The sequence below is a fragment of the Spea bombifrons genome, chromosome 6 (assembly GCF_027358695.1).
Source record: "Spea bombifrons isolate aSpeBom1 chromosome 6, aSpeBom1.2.pri, whole genome shotgun sequence".
Taxonomy (NCBI): Eukaryota; Metazoa; Chordata; class Amphibia; order Anura; family Pelobatidae; genus Spea; species Spea bombifrons.
In genome coordinates, this window is record NC_071092.1 from 8,220,450 (window position 1) to 8,240,634 (window position 20,185).

At 45.9% G+C, this 20,185-nt stretch overlaps 1 protein-coding gene across 6 annotated transcripts in view; it reads left to right on the plus strand.

Moving 5' to 3' along the window:
* TMCC1 (transmembrane and coiled-coil domain family 1) overlaps positions 1 to 19,683 on the plus strand; it is a 59,934-nt gene extending 40,251 nt beyond the window's left edge. For 5 of the 6 annotated variants that reach the window (XM_053469900.1, XM_053469899.1, XM_053469901.1 and 2 more), the window contains 4 exons: positions 13,908 to 14,168; positions 15,000 to 15,697; positions 17,559 to 17,694; positions 17,970 to 19,683. In XM_053469900.1, coding sequence (XP_053325875.1) covers positions 13,908 to 14,168; positions 15,000 to 15,697; positions 17,559 to 17,694; positions 17,970 to 18,284 — 1,410 coding nt within the window. In that variant the 3' untranslated portion in view covers positions 18,285 to 19,683. Of the gene's footprint in view, positions 1 to 10,537; positions 10,754 to 13,907; positions 14,169 to 14,999; positions 15,698 to 17,558; positions 17,695 to 17,969 lie in introns of those variants that run through there. The other variant, XM_053469902.1, reaches the window with a different exon arrangement.
* The last annotated feature ends 502 nt before the right edge of the window (positions 19,684 to 20,185 follow it).

The following is a 20,185-nucleotide window of genomic DNA, read 5'->3' on the forward strand; positions in this document are numbered from 1 at the left end:
TATTTACTGATTTATTTAGTGTTATATCCTACAGTAATGTGCAATGTCAGAACAGGAACATTAATTGTTTACATTGAATAAAAATGTTAATTAAAATTATATCGATGTTATTATGGACCTTCTAAATACTTACATTTTTATTATATATATATATATATATATATATATATATATATATATATATAGCTAGCAGTCATTTCAAGTCAAAATATATGGTAACCATAAATCCCAATTTTCAGTGAGGCAGGAGTGAAAGTGTTAACTAGTGTCCCTACCTGTAGCTCAGGGCTGCCGCCCAGTGGCGCTGCGCAGTTACTACAGGACTTGTTCACGTAATAAAAAGCTTTGATTTTTCCCGAGCCGACAGATTGCAGGTAATGTGTTTCGTTAATCTCAGGAAAGGGCGGCTAACAAATGATTGCTGTGTTTACACACCATTACCGCACTTATCTGACAGTACAAAGCCCAGCAGACTGTGTATACAGGGCGCCGTATATGCACTTCCACGTTAATAACCCGGCAGGAAAACAGTAACTGGGCTGAAGATATGACGTTCTTCTTAGCTCATCAATACTTTCTGCCATAGTAGCGTTATATTATATATTATATGATATCTATACATAGTCCTACTGGAAACAATACAGTATTTTTTTCTTTCTCCAAAATATCCACTATCTTTTACTGCAAGTATTACATTAACAGTGAGTTAAACCAATTCTTTTATTTTTGTATTTAATGTTTGCTATCACTGTTATTTTAGCCAATCTACTAGACAAACACTTACCCTTATCATACTGCCTATGGTAAATAATAGAATGGTTCTGTCTTAATAACCCAACCCGACACTCTGACCAATGAAAGTCTATGAAGGGAAAGGGTTTTAGTGGCGAGATCAGGGTGATGTTGCCCAAAATATCATGACTGCCTACGATGGCAGCCTCCAGGTCTGCAGCTAAAGGGATTTTATTGGAACAGAATTGAATAAGACCAGGCATTTGTCATCGCTAAACATATTATATATACGTTACTGTATTTAATGCTTCCCCTTTAATGCGAGTAAATAGCGCAGGACACCGGATTCGCTGCCTAGTTCCGGTACGTTGGTGTTGAATTATTTCTTACAGAAAACATATCCCTCGTTGTTATATTGCATTACAGATATATGATATAGTCATATTTTATGGGCGGGATTTACTGCTTGCTGCTTAGGGATTGTTTTGTTATATGATGCTGTCCCTTTAACACCATGGATCGGGTGACACATGTCTGAGACGGACGTGTAACTTAAGGCACTCTTTTTCTATTCCAGCAGCTGCCGTGTCAAATGTTTTCTCCTAGCTTTTGCAATGAAACGCTAAAGAAAAGTCTTGCAGCCCCAAAAGCTGGTGTAATGAGACTTAATACGATGGAAAAGGGTGCGGAGGTAATCCAAGTCATGGAGTGTAAAGGACACCGGAGTAGTCGGGGTCTAACCTCACCGACCAGCTGCAAGCGCTCTATTGTGTTCTGAGAGCCTGGTCCGCATTCTTTAAGGCTGAAGTATCTGTGTACTCATTCACCGGCATACTTATTCCCCCCCTCCTGTCCTCTCTCCCAGCGATACGGGCGAATATACACACAGGTGTTAAAATAGCAGAGCCCTGAGAGAAAGGGAAAAATCTCAACCAGCCGCCCCGTAAGATTAACTCTCTCCACCCCTGGGAAAAGTCATGGCTCGCTGTGCATCTTCACCTCCTTACTCGTCAGAGTACTGCACAGATGCCTTTTAAGTGGGAGATACCCCTACGGCATGCTTCTCAAACATCTCAGGAGGGGCAGCCTCTCGTTCCTCCCCTGATGCCCCTCTTTTCTAGGAGCTCAGAATGTTTGCTGGGTATGAGGGCATCGCAGGGTTCTACAGCCTCATCCTTCTTCTTAAAAAGCCTTAGGACAAAAGTGTCCTTCTTTGGCCATTTAAGATGTTGGGAGGGCTGATACTGGGAGTTGCTGTCAGGCTGGACTGTTGATCACCTTTCGTGAGCGAGACGTGAGTCATGGTTGGGTAGACTGAGGTTAGGTAGACAGACGGGCCTTTGGCTGATCCAGCCGCCATCGCATGTGCCAGGCATTCCGCCGCTCTACACCTGCGTTAGATCCCCGCTATACAGTTCCGGCATTCCTGTTGGACGACACCTATCGTAGCCCAGGCTGTTTGTCAACAATGGCTTTACCTAGACACACAATGACCCAAATAATACACATTTAAGATGATATAGATAAGGAAACACATAAACACAGGTGTGGCTCTGTTGTTCTTGGCAGGACAGACTGTTTGAATAGTCAGGACAGTTAAACATTATTGTTAGGTTGTTGAGCTGAGATCCCCAGCCAGTACGTGTGCGCATGCATAGCGCTAGGTTTGTGATAGCAGATGAGAACCCAGTGGCCGTCTGTCGGCATCCAGTGGCCCTGTTTCTCTACTATAAGGATCTGGAAGAAAATGTGAAGTGTTTCCAAATTCAGATCTTCTGCTGGAGATCTGTCTTCAAGTCCTAAACCTGCTCCCCGCCGGGAACCACCGTTGGACCCTTGGACCCTGGTTTGCTTGCGTAAGCTTGTAATAAATACTTGATGTTGGAGGCATTCCATTTGTACTATTCCCTCTGCCACCCATATCTCCAAACATTTCCAGAGGCCAAAGGAGGACATCTTCGTTGTAGGGGTTGTGGTTAGAGGTGACGTGTTATATGGTATTGTGTACTGGAGTAACGCGCTTGAGGAGGAACGTGCGGGAGATAGGATCACCTGCCATTCATTTGCCAAGCGTAGGCCTATGTTATTTCCGTTATAGAGCCATGATTATATAGGTGGCAAACCATTATATGAGCGTCCCCATCGTGTGTTCTATACACATTGGCTTCCTCCTATTCACACACACACTCACACTCATACACACTCACACTCATACACACTCACAAGCTGCCTGCTTTGGCTTATGGTATTCTTACCAAGGATGAGTAACGTCATACTTGGGTCCATCAACAACACTGTTGCTTTACAAGCAGCACCCCATTCATTACACGTGTGTTTACACATGCATACAAACAAATTGTATGATATTGTGAACTTGGTACTTGTGTCTTAGACCCTAAAGCTAAATGCATAATCAAACACCACTTATACCAGAGACAAAAAGATAGAAGTCAGATTTTGCACTAAAGAAACACATTTTGCGAAAGAAGAGTGTAAACTTTACACATACGCACAACACTTTTAACACATTTAAGATCAAATAACGGCTCCAGATATGCCTGGGACGTATCCGCACCGCTCGCAGCTTCTCCATTTCCCTGATTTCTCAGATATAAATACATTGCGTTCCAAGCTTACTGGAAAAAAGATGGAGCGCGAGGACCCAATACGAAAAATACACAATTCCTGTTATTACCGTCTTTAAAACATTTCCACGTCAGCAGCGTGTGCAGCGAAGCCGGAGTTAGTTAAACACACAAAGCTGCGAAGCAAAGTCACACAGTGGAAACCTCTTTAAGCCGTGGAAAAAAGTATAGTAATGTAAATATACAGGATCCGCGGGTCCGTCGGCTCATATCCTTCCTCTCCTTCACTGAGGACTCGGCACTTTTATCATAGCGTTACTGCATATCGAGGGGAAAGAATACATCAAGACGTTGAGATGGCTGTACCCAGGGATGTGCTTGTGAGGTTGGTTCTTACACATATATGCTGCTTATATGAATTGGTAACGCGGTGTTATGTGGTTTTACATACTGTCCTATATAGGGTTTAAAATGAATCTCAGAAATATATATATATATATACACTACCGTTCAAACGTTTTGGGTCAGCTGTTTTCACACAGGAGTGATGGGAGTGATAAAGGGCCATTGGAACACAGGAGTGATGGGAGTGATAAAGGGCCATTGGAACACAGGAGTGATGGGAGTGATAAAAGGCCTCTGTACACCTATGAAGATATTCCATTAAAAATCAGCCGTTTCCTGCTACTATAGTCATTTACAACATTAACCCCGTCTGCTCTGGATTTCTGATCCATTTCATGTTTTTTTAATGGACAAAATTTGTGTTTCTTTCAAACCCAAAGACATTTCTCAGTGACCCCAAACTTTTGAATGGTGATATAAGTAGCATCTACACAAATGGATCGCATTAGAGACAGCTTCATGCGCATTCCAAGATGTTTATGAATTATTTTATTGTTTGGCTGTATTACGTATAATGTATTGACTAGGAATATATGGGGCTAGCTTGTCTATGGCAAGAGCCATCTGGCTTAGCCCTTTAAGATAAATACTGCAAAGGCTCCCATACAATACTTTCCCCAACTTACCTGATATTATATGCAAGAGTTATAAAGTTTCACCACAATTCACCTAAAAGTATAAACCCCTGTGGTCTCCAGCCCTAAACACAAATAATACGTCGTCAGTGATCTATAGAATCCCCCTGTAGATGTATGCCGTGGTCTTCACTTCTGTACAATCTCCGTTCAATGGAAGTGTTAATTACATTATCTCGCACTTATTTATTTTTGCCTCTTGCGGGAACACTGGAGATCGGATGTGTTTCACTTGGGATCTGATTTCTCCGTTTCGGCAGATTTTATGTCCCCGTGAATAATACCTCCGCTGCTTACGGCCTCGGGCTGTCTCGTTAGTCGCTGAAACGCTTTGAAAACCACCAAGTACATAAATAACAGAGTAAGACTTTCCATACCTGACACCAGGACCCGAGTCTCTTGTAAAATAATTAGAGCGTGTTTTTGGTTCTCCTGCTGGTTAAAGCGTCACTTCACTGATCAGTCGTTAAGACCCGAAGACATATATTTTAGAAATGTGCCAACGCCATCGTTTCTGAATGGTGTCAAATCCTGGCGTAGTCTTCTTCTTAGGAGACCAGATCATGGATTTCATCTTCAGCACAGAGCGGAGAAATCTGGTTGCTGAACCTGGGCTGTGTATTATATATAGGTTGTGCGGAATATTGTTTGTATAGGTTATGTGTGAGAAAGCTGTCTGGTTACTTTTTCCACCGCATAGTGATGACACGCAAAGCATTCTAGGTGTTCATTCTTAGCTTTATGCTATCTTAGCTGATTTATAGAGCCCTGGGGTACGTCTTTGTATCCGATCTGAACATATCCATCGCCTCTGGCTATCTCACCCGAGTTCCTCGTTAGCCGGAGATCGTAATATCATGTCATAATTTCTTGCTTTCCCGAGGCATCTGACCTCGTGTCCGCTTTGACCTCTGCCGGTTTGGGGGTGTTCCTAACGGGCTTCACCAAATAAAACAGTATAGGTTGGAAATCTCCATTTGAATCCAACGTCATCTTCTCAGGACGCCGGAGAATCTGCATAATCTCCACCAGAACGTCTTTGAGATCAGCCCATAACGTGCACCTTTCTCGGCCCTTATCCTGGTGTCATGAAAGAGTAAGTTCTTTGGGCTGCTGACCCTTCTTCGTTCCCCATTATACTCATCAGCACGCGATTGGACAGATCTAACCCCGTCCGTGTACTTGGGCAGGAGCAGGAGATCAGTACTATTATTTATTATTATCTGTTGGTTTTTAGAACGGCTTTATATTACGTAGAGCCTTTTGCGTCCCTGTGCGTCTGATCATGGTGGGCTTGGCAAACTGTAGATGTTCTAATGGGATGTGTTATCTCATGGGGTAAAATAAGGACTCTTGTGGATCACTGAAAGCTACTCTGGGATCCTTTTAGGAACATAGTGTCTGAGATTAGGTATTTTATCTATTTGTTCATCTCCCTCTAAGCAGGAACAATTAACTTTTTTTTCAGGCCCTTCCCAGGCCCCCCATCGCTTAGTAAGGCATGTAAATGCAATCCCCTCGGGCCTGATATCCCTTGTAACAGAAGTGAATTTGACGGCACTGTCCCTCCAGCCATCTGGGGAACTTTTATTTTCAGGAGGCCACCGGTGACTTAACCGGACTCTGCTGCTTAGCGGTATCATCATGGCCAACAAAACATGAACCCAAGGAGGCTGGAGCTACCAGTATAACCCGATTTATAGAGCTACCAGTATAAACTGATTTATAGAACTCTTTGGTGTTCTGCGTCGCTGTTGCCCCCAAAGCTAAATTGTCATTGTTGTGTCCCATATGAGATGTTGAAATGGAGCAAAGACAAAGGGGTATGTCTTCATCTCTGTGTATTAGGAGGTGGTGAGAGGACGGTGTCTCCTGGTGTCTGTGTATTAGGAGATGAGCGTGTCTCCTGGTGTCTGTGTATTAGGAGGTGAGCGTGTCTCCTGGTGTCTGTGTATTAGGAGGTGAGCGTGTCTCCTGGTGTCTGTGTATTAGGAGGTGAGAGTGTCTTCTGATGTCTGTGTATTAGGAGGTGAGAGTGTCTCTTGATGTCTGTGTATTAGGAGGTGAGAGTGTCTTCTGATGTCTGTGTATTAGGAGGTGAGAGTGTCTTCTGATGTCTGTGTATTAGGAGGTGAGCGTGTCTCCTGATGTCTGTGTATTAGGAGGTGAGAGTGTCTCCTGATGTCTGTGTATTAGGAGGTGAGAGTGTCTCCTGGTGTCTGTGTATTAGGAGGTGAGCGTGTCTCCTGATGTCTGTGTATTAGGGGGTGAGCGTGTCTCCTGATGTCTGTGTATTAGGGGGTGAGCGTGTCTCCTGATGTCTGTGTATTAGGAGGTGAGCGTGTCTCCTGATGTCTGTGTATTAGGAGGTGAGCGTGTCTCCTGATGCCTGTGTATTGTGATTTAGGTGTTGTGATTTCTCGGTTGAGAAGCGCGTGTCTGTGTGTGTCCGTGGAGTATCGGTGTCTTTGTGCCGGGTTTCTGTTGAAGTCCTTATCTGCAGGATGTTATACAGGGATCTTAGCTTTGCCCGGGGGTTATAAGAAGCTGGGGGCCGAGTCATTTCCTTGTCAGCTGTAGCCCTATTGTACTCCTCCCCCTCTCTGTTTTGATGCCATAAACATGAGCTGTCTTTTTATCACCGTTTCACTCATGGATGAGGTCATGACTAAACAAGTTTCTTTTAACCCTGTCTCTGCCTGTCTCTCAGTAATTTAACCTTTTATTGCCAATGAGTAAATGTATACGATCCTAATACGATTAGCATGCCTTCTTGGAGTAGTCAGCTGCTTATTTAAAAGTTTTCACACTTTGTGATGGAACTTTGACCATAAAGAAGATCTGTCACTGAACTTAATGGGGAGGAATAACCCTCCAAACCCTTTTTTTTTTTTTTTTTTTTTTTTTTTTTAAAGAAGGGGACAAGACCTACGTACATGGTCTATCCTGGTATAATGTGTCACATCCCAGTAGGGAGATGTTAGAAAGCAGAGCTTGGAATAATATTATGTCTGCTGAAGGTTCTCATGCAATAAACTTCGAGGCGTTCTAGTAAATAATGTTTACCGATAACCCATGAATTCCACGGAGGTCACGTAACCGAAACAAGACTTTACTGCAACAACAGAGCTTTAAAAAAATAAATGCAACACATATACACGTCCAGGCGTATAATATCGATCCAACGTTACTGTGATATACATTTCTATATATATATATATGAGAGTTTGACCCAGGGCTGTGGAGGTGGTGAGCCAGACCATAACCCCTTTCAGACATGCGCAGGCCCGCAGTCTGGAGAAGCTCTACACGCCTGGACTTGCGTTTGAAGCCCACCTAAGGCTCAAAGACCACTGACACCCCCATGCCGTGTGTCTAGATATTGGGTGACGAGACGCAGAATGAAAGCGGGCATGGGCTTGGTCAGGATGGGCCACGTCTGCCATTTGTGTTTCCCAGTAAAACGTCCAAATCTGTGTAACCGGAGAGCCAGCGCCGGGTTGGGTTTGTAATGAATGAAGGCCAGTACAGCTTGTGAATGATGGAGCTCTGAGGTGGAGGGGGCCGCTGAAATGCATCATGAAGTTGCCAGAGGTTGGTGGTTGGGGATTGGGATCTAACATGCTGACGGGACAGGGAGATGCTCGTTCTTGCTCTATATAACAAAGTATCCGGAGGCCTTTGGCATCTCTGCTTCTAACCTGTAGCCATTTGGGCTGCTACAAAGTAACCGTGAGATTGTTCCAAGAAGCCAGTCTGTGGCTGCACGACGCATGAGAAGTGTTATACAGGCGCGGACTGGCAGACATACTGGAATTCCTCCCAGTACCCGGCGCTGGGAGCCAGACAAAAATACAGGCTTTATGTAAAAAAAAAAATCCTAACGGAACGAACGGGGTCAGCTGATGCTAAACTCTGACCCACTTCAGCAACAAGAGATCTCACTGTTAACCTCACTTCCGACACGTCCGCCATGCTCGTTGTATAATTGGATTATTCCCCCAGATCTGGCCACTCTCCTCGCTATGAGAACATGATGTGACTGATTATATATCGGCTTATTCATGAACATACCCCAGATTATACCCCCAACCCCCCCCAATGACACATAATAGAAGGGGCAACCCTCTTGGACCTTGATATCAAGACTAGTGTACATAACCACTGGTGACTTCAGTTGTGACAATCGCCATAGTAACAGGGTGTCATTTATTTAATATATATTTAATATTATTTTTAAAAAACATGCAGAATTAAAAAATTCGACCAAATACAATATCTGGAAAGCGAAATATTTCACCTCTTATTTCTTGGTTGTAAAACACATTATATTCAGAAATGTAACGATACAGAAGAGATACAAACGTCACAAACCCTCTCGAAGTCCCAGATACCCAGAGTCACGTTATGGAGCCGGATTGCCGCGGGAAAACATTACCTCCCCCACGCCAAGTTTCTGTATTAGATGCCTGGTGGCGGTATCTGTCCTAACTACTCTCTTCCTACCAAGATTACAGCATGAAATCAAATTATCCGCACTTAATAAGAATGCTGGATGTAATGGAAAATGTAAAGATTCCGGGGCAGGGTTAATGTCACCCAGATATATATATTGAATTATTGACGTGTGCAGGATTTCTGGGAAATAGCCTTCGTGAGCATTTATTATTATTATTATTTATTGATTTATATAGCACCATCATATTCCACAGCGCTGTACAGTGGGATTTAAATGCAGTTTCTTTTATTTATATATATATATATATTATAGAAGCACTGAAATAAAGCCGTTTCTGAAGCAGATATCAGCTGGAGGTTGTTACAAAATAGATATTTTTTGTTGATAAACATAGATTTTTATGGCAGATAAGCCCCATTAGCCCATTTAGTCTACCGTTTTTTATTGATGTAAAGACTTTAATCAGTCGCCGGTCTCGTCTAAGATTCCTAATCCATGCATGTTTCAAGTCCCGCACTGTATGAGCATCCTCTGCTGGGAGGCTGTTCCGTTTATCCACCACCCTCTCAGTAAAGTAAAACTTCCTTAAATCACATCTAAGCCTCTGATGATCTAGTTCCGGATGCCGGCCTCTCGTTCTTACATTTCCCCCTCTGTGAGATAAACGTCCCTCCTGTACTATCTTAAATCCCTTTATGTATTTAAATGTTTCTATCGTATCTCCTCTCTTCTCTTGTCCAACCGGTACGTACCAACATCCCCAAGTCTTTTATCCAGCAAACTGTTGATTTATAACAAGGACGTCTTCCGTATCTGTGCTGTCATCTTTTATATATTGATTGCATCACGGACCCCGCAGCGTACTACTTTTCTGCTCCCGGTAGGCAGGAGATCGGACTCATACGGAGACCCCCCCGGCGAGGGCAGAATATTTGTGTAAATACCCCAGAGGAATGGTTGGTGTCGGGTCGACGCTGAGTACATTTGCCTTTTCTTTGTTATTTAAAAGCAAATCAATTAGCAATTCCTTTTGTGACGATAAACAATATAGATGAAAGCTGCACGTGGAGCCGCGTGTCCCTGCGCGGTGTCACCGCTTTCACACGGGTCGCACGTGTTGGATGTATGTCGCGTGTAGAATGTGTTCGTCGCGTCCGCAGGAACCCCTCGCGGTGAATTGATTTCTCACATATGACAGAGCAGCACTTTTCATTTTATGTATCAAAAGTGATTCTGCTGCAAAGATTGAAAAGTGGTCTCGTCGCCATAGAAACCACAGGTAGGGTCTTACTGATTAGACTGTTTTATTGGTTGCCATGGTGATCAGATAAAACCTTGCCAGAATCATTCAGCCCACCTAGCCGTGTGCCTTACCCATGCATGTTTAAATTCCCTTACTGTAATAGCCTCTGTCACCTCTGCTGGGAAGCTGTTCCACTTACCTGCCACCCACCAGAATGCTTTTTTTTGTATACGTAATTCCTATTATGTCTTAAAATGTTTGGATCTGGTGCCCTATAGAACCTCTCTCCGCAGCCCTTCTCGTCTGTCACATACGTATTCAGCGCTAAACTCAATCAGAAAGCAGCCGGCGAGGCGTTTAAATGTAAATGTGTCCGGTAATGATGTTTGCGCGCTGATTGGATGGCCGCTGCCCGGTGTGAGTAAGATATGCATATGCAGGGCTCCGGCGTGCGCAATCTGTGACTCATCTTGTTTAGCTGCAGGTTCTGGCACTCGAGGGGTTAGGTAACCACTTCCCATGGTATGCTCCTCCCCGAGAGGCGGGGCCAGGATTACATCCGCTGATTGACAGTTTCAGGTGGTGAGATACCTCGGCAGTGGACAGAGAGCAGCAGCTGATAGCTCCGGTATGAGAGAGCGGAGAGGGGATAGACATGCACTGGGAGAAATTACTGAGACTTCGCAAACAGGAGGTGAGAGCGCGAGACAAGACTGCGCTGGACTGCTGGGAATGAGAGCAGTCGGGGTTTGGGACTGTGCTGCGAATGAGAGCAGTCGGGGTTTGGGACTGTGCTGCGAATGAGAGCAGTCGGGGTTTGGGACTGTGCTGCGAATGAGAGCAGTCTGGGTTTGGGACTGTGCTGCGAATGAGAGCAGTCTGGGTTTGGGACTGTGCTGCGAATGAGAGCAGTCTGGGTTTGGGACTGTGCTGTGAATGAGAGCAGTTGGGCTTTGGGACTGTGCTGTGAATGAGAGCAGTTGGGGTTTGGGACTGTGCTGCGAATGAGAGCAGTTGGGGTTTGGGACTGTGCTGCGAATGAGAGCAATCATACAAACATAGAACTTGATAGCAGATCAGACCCATTCTGCCCGTCTAGTCTACCCGTTTTCTTGATGTGAAGACTGAGACCTGAATCAGTCGTCCTTCTCATCTTAGATCCAGGAGCCATATGCCTGTCCCGTACATGTTTACATTCTCTCTTACTATTAACCTCTACCATTTCTGGTAAGCTGTTCCACTTATCTACTTCCCTTTCAGTAAAGTAAAACCTTCTCACATCACATCTAAGCCTGTGACCCTGTGCTTTATGTTATGCCCTCTTGTAACTTTTCTCCTAATCTGAAATAAACTTTGTGCGCTCTGGGGCTGGGATGTGAGGAAGAGGGCAGAGAGGGAGGACTCGTTGTTTTCGGAAGTAGCGCCGGGGGTTTATGCCGTAACCAAACTGATGGGGTCACTGAGTACAAAGGGGACTTCTGGGCTGTTGTAGAACGGGTTCCTGTGCTCCGGGGACAGGGAGTAAGGAGGTTCCGGGAACAGGGAGGCAGGGGATTCCCATGTTCCATGTACAAAGAGGCAGGGGGTTCCCAGGAGCAGAGGGACTGGGGTACCCGTGTTCCGGGTACATGGAGGCAGGGGGGGTTCCCATGTTCTGGGTACATGGATGCAGGGGGTGTTCCCATGTTCTGGGTACATGGAGGCAGGGGGGTTCCCATGTTCTGGGTACATGGAGGCAGGGGGGGTTCCCATGTTCTGGGTACATGGAGGCTGGGGGGGGGTTCCCATGTTCTGGGTACATGGATGCAGGGGGGGTTCCCATGTTCTGGGTACATGGATGCAGGGGGGGTTCCCATGTTCTGGGTACATGGAGGCAGGGGGGGTTCCCATGTTCTGGGTACATGGATGCAGGGGGGGTTCCCATGTTCTGGGTACATGGAGGCAGGGGGGGTTCCCATGTTCTGGGTACATGGAGGCAGGGGGGGTTCCCATGTTCTGGGTACATGGAGGCAGGGGGGGTTCCCATGTTCTGGGTACATGGATGCAGGGGGGGGTACCCGTGTTCCGGGTACATGGAGGCAGGGGGGGTTCCCGTGTTCCGGGTACATGGAGGCAGGGGGCTTCTCTTACAGTACTTACAGCACACCAAAAAGGTGATGTGTGTGTGTTACTGGCAAAAGGATTGTGACTGGAGTGTGAGCGATTGCTGGCAGCACAGGGTACAGTGAGTGCACTCCGAGGATAAGTGATCACTAGCTGCGTTGCTGCGTTGGAGCAGCCGAATGATTTATTAAAGTTACGGGTAATAACCCCTTCACTTCCGCGCTGCTGCCGGCCGGACCCGTTACCGATGCCCTTCCTGCATTTCTTACAGTCGTGCGTTTAATGTTCATTAGTCACCGCCTTAACGTTAGCGCAGACCTTTAGCTCCTAGAAACGACTGATGAAGAGACCGTTGTGGTTTGTGGCCAGGGAATATTTTTTTCCCCGTTTCATAAATGAAGGTTAAGTTGCCCTAAATTAGATTTTTGCGGGAGAGACGTTTACTTTGAAACCCGCGGTAATTATTCACATATGTTACGGTCGATTTATATATATGATTGATTTATATAATGAGATGGGGAGAGCGTCGAGGGCCGAGCATAAAACTGAGTGTTTCCAGTGCAAAGGTTTAGATGTGGTTTTGTTGCCATAGCAACCATGGATTGGCCCTGCTGATTGGATCATTCTGTTGGTTCTCATGGTGATAAAATGCTTTTATAGTGTGCTTTTTTTTTTTTTTTTTATAAAGTACTGAGGGATGAAAGTTTTTAGTAGTGGATACCGTGACATGCCTTCCAGTGGAATACAAAAGCAAATGACGTTTAAGCTCTTAAAAGGGCCAGGATTTTCTGTATGCGGAGGAATGAACTGGTCTGAATGGGTCTTCTTGTAACGGGGGTCCGCAGTATGTGCGTGTATTGGTGGGAGTCACGGATGTATGAATGAGAGTAATAATGCGTGAGGTTTGTAAACGTTGTTACTGGTGATGATACCGCGATCCCCCCGGGACCCCCCGGCCCCCCCGCTGGTCCGTCACACAGGCCCCTTCTGACCAGTAAAATGGGTCATTGTTTGCCGGACCTGGTACCTCTAATCCATCCCGCAGCCTCCTGACCGCTGACCACTACGGGGGATTTGAGGATTACACTGAGCTGGGGGGAAAAAATCCCACCCATCCCTAATGCCATCACTGCGCTGTCCTCTCACACAAGCTTAACTCTTTCTTCTCTGGAGTGGCTTTTGTATAATGGGGGTGGGAGCGATCTGGGTATAAATAGTGCTCGTTATTTACACAATAACCCGATGGCGTGAGATATGCAGCATACGCGGGGTTAAAGTGTGCGTCTCCCCGTGTGCCCTTTCACCAACTCTCCGCGCGCCCTTTCACCAACTCTCCGCGTGTTGCACAACTTGCGTCCGCCCGTCTGTCCGTCCGCCCGTCCGCCCGTCTGCCCGTCTGTCCGTCCGTCCGTCCGTCCGTCCGTTTCTGTGCCGCTTCTCCTGTACGCAGCGATCGCTCCCCGTTCACATTATTCCTCGTCTCGGCTTTTAGTATTATCGTGATCCTTTAATGAAAGGGGTTGTTTTTCCACCCCGGTCTTAGTTTTGCCCTCTGCCCCTGTGTGCCGTGTAAAGAGAATGGGCTACGTACACGAGAGCGAAAAGAGACAACTGTGACTTCTCTCGCCAAACTGTGACTTTTTTTGTCCGTGTTTGTCCGGGGGGGGGTGTTATTATAGTAAATAAGGTTTTATGGCGTGTCGGGGGGTTATTATAGTAAATAAGGTGTATCGTCTCTCCCGCAGATCGATCGGTTAGAAGGGGGAAACCTGTCGCAGGCGTCCAGCATGGTGTCCTCGGGCGTGGATGGCATGCTGGGCGCGGACGCCATGGACGGCACTCCCGACCCGCAGCGCACCAAGGCGGCCATCCTGCAGCTGCAGCAGAAGATCCTCAAGCTGACGGAGCAAATCAAGATCGAGCAAACGGCGCGAGACGACAACGTGGCCGAGTATCTGAAGCTGGCGAACAACGCGGACCGGCAGCAGGGGGCGAGAATCAAGCAGGTGAGCGGCCCGGGGGTCAAACATCAGCCCCCCCATCACGTTGGGGTATTTAACTGTTTGGGTGCTATACGGTGTGTTAACTATTTCAGTGCTTGATAACGGTTACTCAGGAGAAGTCGGTTATTTCAACTGCCTGAGGCCTTAACCCTTTGCATACCACTAACCGGTACTATAGAGCTTTCTTTGCTTTGAGGAACCTCTCAGTCTTGCCCCTGATTGATTGCTGCAGGGTAACCAGGGGGTGAAAGGGGGTTATTTATTGTTCTGTGGACCCCTCGCCCCTTTTTTAGCCTCATATTATGTTCAGCTGCAGTTGGTAGCAAAACCAGCGTCACCCACTCACTCCTCCTGAGCTCCACTCGCCGCGGTCCTTCTGCGGCTGCCATGACGGAGCCGGACTATGGGGTTTATTCACTAAAACGGGGGCTGGCAGGATGGCCCTGTATAAAGCATATAAAAATAACTGCTTTAAAATAAGTTTCTTGATGCTTTCGCCTCATTGACTGAACTATGCATTATACAGGGCCGGCACCACCAATATGTTATTGTTGGCCCTTCATGATGCGTACTTGAATTCAGGGAATTTAGTGAATAAACCCTGTTAAGAAAGACGTGCGTATGGTTTGGGTTTCATTGCTTGTTTGACACACATTCTACACGGTGTAAAAACATGGCTGCCGCCGGGCTATCCAGGACTCAGCGCAGTAGATTAAAGCCCCCGTGTGACTACCTGAAAAAGAATCTTTATTGTCGCTTTTTCTGACCCAAAACTAGAGATTTTGTAGATAGACCCGTGAGGAACCTGTGTATGAATTTCTTCCTTTTCTTTAGGTCTTTGAGAAGAAGAACCAGAAGTCTTCTCAGAACATCCTGCAGCTCCAGAAAAAGCTTGAACACTATCACCGAAAACTCCGGGAAGTGGAGCAGAACGGCATCGCCCGGCAGCCCAAGGATGTGTTCCGGGACATGCATCAGGGCCTGAAGGACGTCGGGGCGCGAGTGACGGGATTCAGCGAAGGGGTGGTGGACAGCGTCAAGGGAGGACTCTCCAGCTTCTCTCAAGCCACCCACTCTGCCGCCGGCGTCGTCGTGTCCAAGCCTCGGGAGATCGCATCCTTATTACGCAACCGCTTCGGCAGCAGCGACAACATCTCGTCCCTCGATGACTCTACGGGTTTGTCTTCCACTCATGGAGAGGACATGATGATCGGCAAGGGCATGACCACCGCCAACATGCTTCAGGCCAGCCCCAAGTACGGAAGCGAGGAGGACTGTTCCAGCGCAACATCTGGGTCGCTGGGGGCCAACAGTACGAGCGGAGGTCCCGGCGGAGGCGGTGGAGGAGGGGGCAGCTCGCGGACAAACACTTTGGACCTCCAAGGGTTAACAGAATTCCAAGTGGTGATTCAGGAGATTCAGGAAATGCGGGAGACCCAAACGCGGCTGGAGGATTCGTTGGACGGTCTGAGGAATCAGTTCCAGGGCGAATATTCTTTCATCCTGCAGTCCTTGCAAGAGGAGAGGTACAGGTGAGAAAGAACAGTCGATAACCTTACACGAAAAAGAGTGAGGCGGAGAATTCCAGGCGTCTCGCTTAGTGAATACGCCACTGTTCCCGAATCCAGACTGTACGGTTCTGTAGACTAAGTAAGCCGATGTAGTCGGGTTATACATTTTATCTACATGCTAGCAGCTATGTTAACTCGCTGTTCCTAGGGGTTTGCATGATTGTTCCTGCTCGTTAAGAAACGTTCTCTGCCTCGTTAGCTTTTTTTCCTCCCCCTTTGGCGGAAAGCGATTGGTTCTCACGGTCTTTGGAAGGGATGAGGGAGAGGGGAAGCCTCGGGGCACGATATTATTATGCTTCACAGAGGTAAACTACTGTATAAATGAGCTGTGGTCCTATGTTGGTTACATACATGTAACACGCAAAGGGATACATATAAAAAGACACAATTAGCAACTTATTAATAATTTTATTGCAAGTAACAGACAGAAGTGCTGAAGTTTCCATTTCATTGAAACTATATATTTCCTCTGCATTCGGGACTTATATTCCCCTCTCTTAGCGTGTGATACGGGGTATACATCAGTGTATGATATTGTTACACGCCGGGTTATGTTTATTTACCCGCATTATTGTTAACCTGAGACGACAAAAATGTTGAAATGTTTTGTTATACAGAAATGATCGCGCATTCCTGGTTTGTTTAGCAATGTTGGCGGTTTAATTAGATTTTTTTAATGCGTATGTCATACGTGTACATTGCTATCCATTAAGTCATACATGTGGGCGTGAGTGAGGAATAGTCTCTGCTGATGTATAGCCACAGCTGGTAATTAAACAGAAATTTCTCTAGGCTGGTTTATCACCCCAGCGTTGCATAATGTCGCTGAAACTGCATGTGACTGTAGGTTCACACGTGATATTCAGTAACCACGATGCGTGTGTATATAATATATATGTGTGTCTGTATACAATATATATGTATATGTTTGTGTGTGTGTATAATAATATGTTTTTGTGTGTATATATAATATATATGTATGTTTGTGTGTGTATATAATATAAATGTATGTTTGTGTGTGTATATAGTATGTATATAATGTGTGTGTATATAATATGTTATATATTTGTATATATAATATAGATGTATATGTGTGTGTGTGTGTGTGTATAATATATGTGTGTATATAATAAATGTATATGTGTGTATAGTATATGTGTGTGTATGTATATAATATGTATGTGTGTGTGTATAATATATATGTATGTGTGTGTATATAATGTATATTTGTGTGTGTGTGTGTATATATAATGTGTGTGTGTGTGTGTGTGTGTGTGTAAGCCGTATGTAAAGCATTATACAGATGCATGATACAAGGGCTCCCCCTGCTGATTGCTGAGAGTATGACAGCATTGTTCTTAGAGCATTCATTGGAATTCATCCCATAACATCGCAACGGTATTTTATTTTTTATTTTTTTATTAGAGAAAACCATTCCAAATTTCCAAAGAACCCTTTAATCTTCTTTTAGAAATCATGGAGCGTCGTGCTTATACGACGCAGTAAATACATTCTTTCGGGATGCATGTTCTATGCTTCCGGAAGAGTTAATGAAGACGGGGGTTAGAAACCCAGCTTTTAAAGTGGGGAACGAGCTGACGATGTGGGCTAACATGTTGTTGATGTGGTTGAGATCTGTGTTTCAGGGCTGGGACACTAGGTGGGAATAGGGGTAGAAACGAATTGTCTTGTGACCGGCATATCTGTAGATCTACAGGGAAGGGTGGAGGGCACTTTTCTCTTTGTCGGATTTATTGTTTACCACGTCTTGTTTATAAACTATGCTTTTCTTCTGAAATAACCTTGTGTTCTTCCCACCTAGATGTGAAAGACTGGAAGAACAACTTAACGACTTAACAGAGCTTCACCAGAACGAAATTCTGAACCTGAAGCAGGAGCTGGCGAGCATGGAAGAGAAGATAGCATATCAGTCGTACGAGCGAGCGCGGGATATCCAGGTGAGAGGATGGGGTAGTGGCTTATTCTTAAGAGAGACTGTCCGGTATTAGGTGGGATAAAGGACATGGGGATAGGTTATCCGTGGATAACGTGCTGAAATATTTGCATCACCGTGAGGAATCACGATCAGCAGATCCATCATGTATAATAAACTGATCACCCCCTTTTTTCAGACGGTGTAGCGTATATAGAAACGGGGACATTTCTGTTCTGAATATCAGAAGGTCTGCGCTTACAACATGTTTCTAACCCGTGCGTTTCTTCTGTGGTCCAGGAAGCGCTGGAAGCCTGCCAGACGCGAATATCCAAGATGGAGCTCCAGCAACAGCAGCAGCAAGTTGTCCAGCTGGAGGGTCTGGAAAATGCAACGGCAAGAAACCTCCTGGGAAAACTCATTAACATCCTCCTGGCTGTCATGGCTGTGGTTCTGGTCTTTGTATCCACCGTGGCCAACTGCGTGGTCCCATTACTCAAGACGCGAGGTCGGACTTTCGGTACGCTGATCCTTGTCGTGTTGGCTGCTCTTCTCTGGAAGCACTGGGATTCGTTCTCTGGATACCTGGAGCGACTGCTATCGCCTCCCAGATAACCTCGCTCCCTTCGCGGACTATCAGGACAGAGGTCCAACTCCAATATTTTGATGGGACCTAACGGTCTCCACAAGAGGCCTCAGGGGAGTCCACGTCGGCTGTTTCATAATCAGAAAACTGTGTTTCTGTACGAGGCCATTCATGAGTTGGGTTACTGCCAATTCGCACTTTTCCACCCTTCTCATGCCTTAAAATCTCAAGCAAGGAGGGATGTGATAGAGAACTTGTAACAAACAGCCCCCCAACCCTTGGCATTTCTGTCTCAGTCAAGCCAGGAATTTATTGGGGTGCGTAGGGGGGCATGTTAGAGTGCACTGTTTACATTGTATGGAAGGATTTTGGAGACTTTCATGTGTTTTTATTGGGTTTCTCCCCCTGACTGAAGGATGACTGCTGCAATACGTTTGTTTATTGCAAATTTATTTAGGATTTAACCTGCTACACCCACTCCTCGCGTTCCTAAAAACCCCACGCCCCCCTGTCTCCAGTTCTGTGCCTTCAGGATCTGTATCCAGGAGCATCCTCGACCGCATCAAGGAACGCTAGTAGTTTCCTGGAGCACGGACCTTTTTTTGGCAAACGCTCTGTTGTGGCAATAAGGCACCCCGAACTGCTCCTGCCATTCTCCAGACATAGAAAACATCACTTTTCAAGTGCCTTATTGCTTCAATTCCTCTGGGAGTTTGGCCCCAGCACCTTGAACTGACCGTTCCTTTGACGTCAGCGCATGGTGGATGGTTTGAAGGCCACCAAAACAGCCACATCCTTGTTGTAACCATTTCTCCGCCGGTGGGAAGCTGTAATGCGTTATTTTGCTATTTAACGCATTGCAGAAGCTCTGGCTGCTCAATTCTCCAAGCGAATTCCTCTTCTACCAGAGAGGCTCGCGAAGAATGTCCTTCAGGCCGTATGATAACAGGTGGTGATGGCTGTCCCTTCCAGGAGACGTCGGGAAGCTACATTAACTCACACCCCAGTGATTCATTTTAACCCCTTTGCCGACGAAGGTGCCAGACATTAACATCCGTTTATTTCCAAGAATTTGATGTGATCTTGTGTTTTCTTATTTCTTTAAAGCTAGCAGTTTGCCTTCTGTTTGCCTGAGGGTTCCACGCCACCCCGCTTCCTCGGGCAGAGAAGAGGGTGAATGGCTTGTCCGCACTTTGAAACAGATCCTTGTGCTGCTACGATCCAGGATAGTGGGGGTCCCTGAGTGGGTATAGGGGAGTGGGAGTCTAGGAAGCAGTACTGGTTTGGTACCGTGTCCTTTTGTTGTAAGTGTTCCCTCCTGTTCTTCTGCATGGAGGTTTGTTTTACCTTGTTTAATATTTTAATTAATATTATTTGGAGTGTGAGGGGAGGACTCGCTGAATAAAAGAGTAATGTTTTTAAAACAAAGACTGTCTTTTCTATGTTTCTTAATATCGCAATACACACAAGGAATGCCCTAAATGCCTAAAGAGTTAAATCTAGGATATAAAGAGTAGGAACCTCTTACCCAGAGACACTCGTCATTGCTGGTCGCCACTTCTTGGATGGATCCATGGAGCAGGAACACGGCTTCAGGGGGTTATAAATGATACCAGGCACTCGGTATGTGGACGGTGTAAGCGTGTACATGATACGTCTAAGGATATCCTGAGCCAAAGCCAAGTGGAGGTGTTTTACAAAACATAGACTTTGACGGCAGATAAGTCCCATTCGCTCAGTCGGGTCTGCCCAATCTTCCTCAGACCTTAATCAGTCCTTGGTGTTGGATTTAGGATGAAGAGCTCGCCAAGCGTTAATCCCGTAGCTGTGCTTCCACACGCATTCACTGTATAGAATAGGAGCCGAAAGTCAGCAAGGTCCCTCCGACCACAAGAAGACCTCGTAAACAAGGGTCCGACGCGGGTGGGTA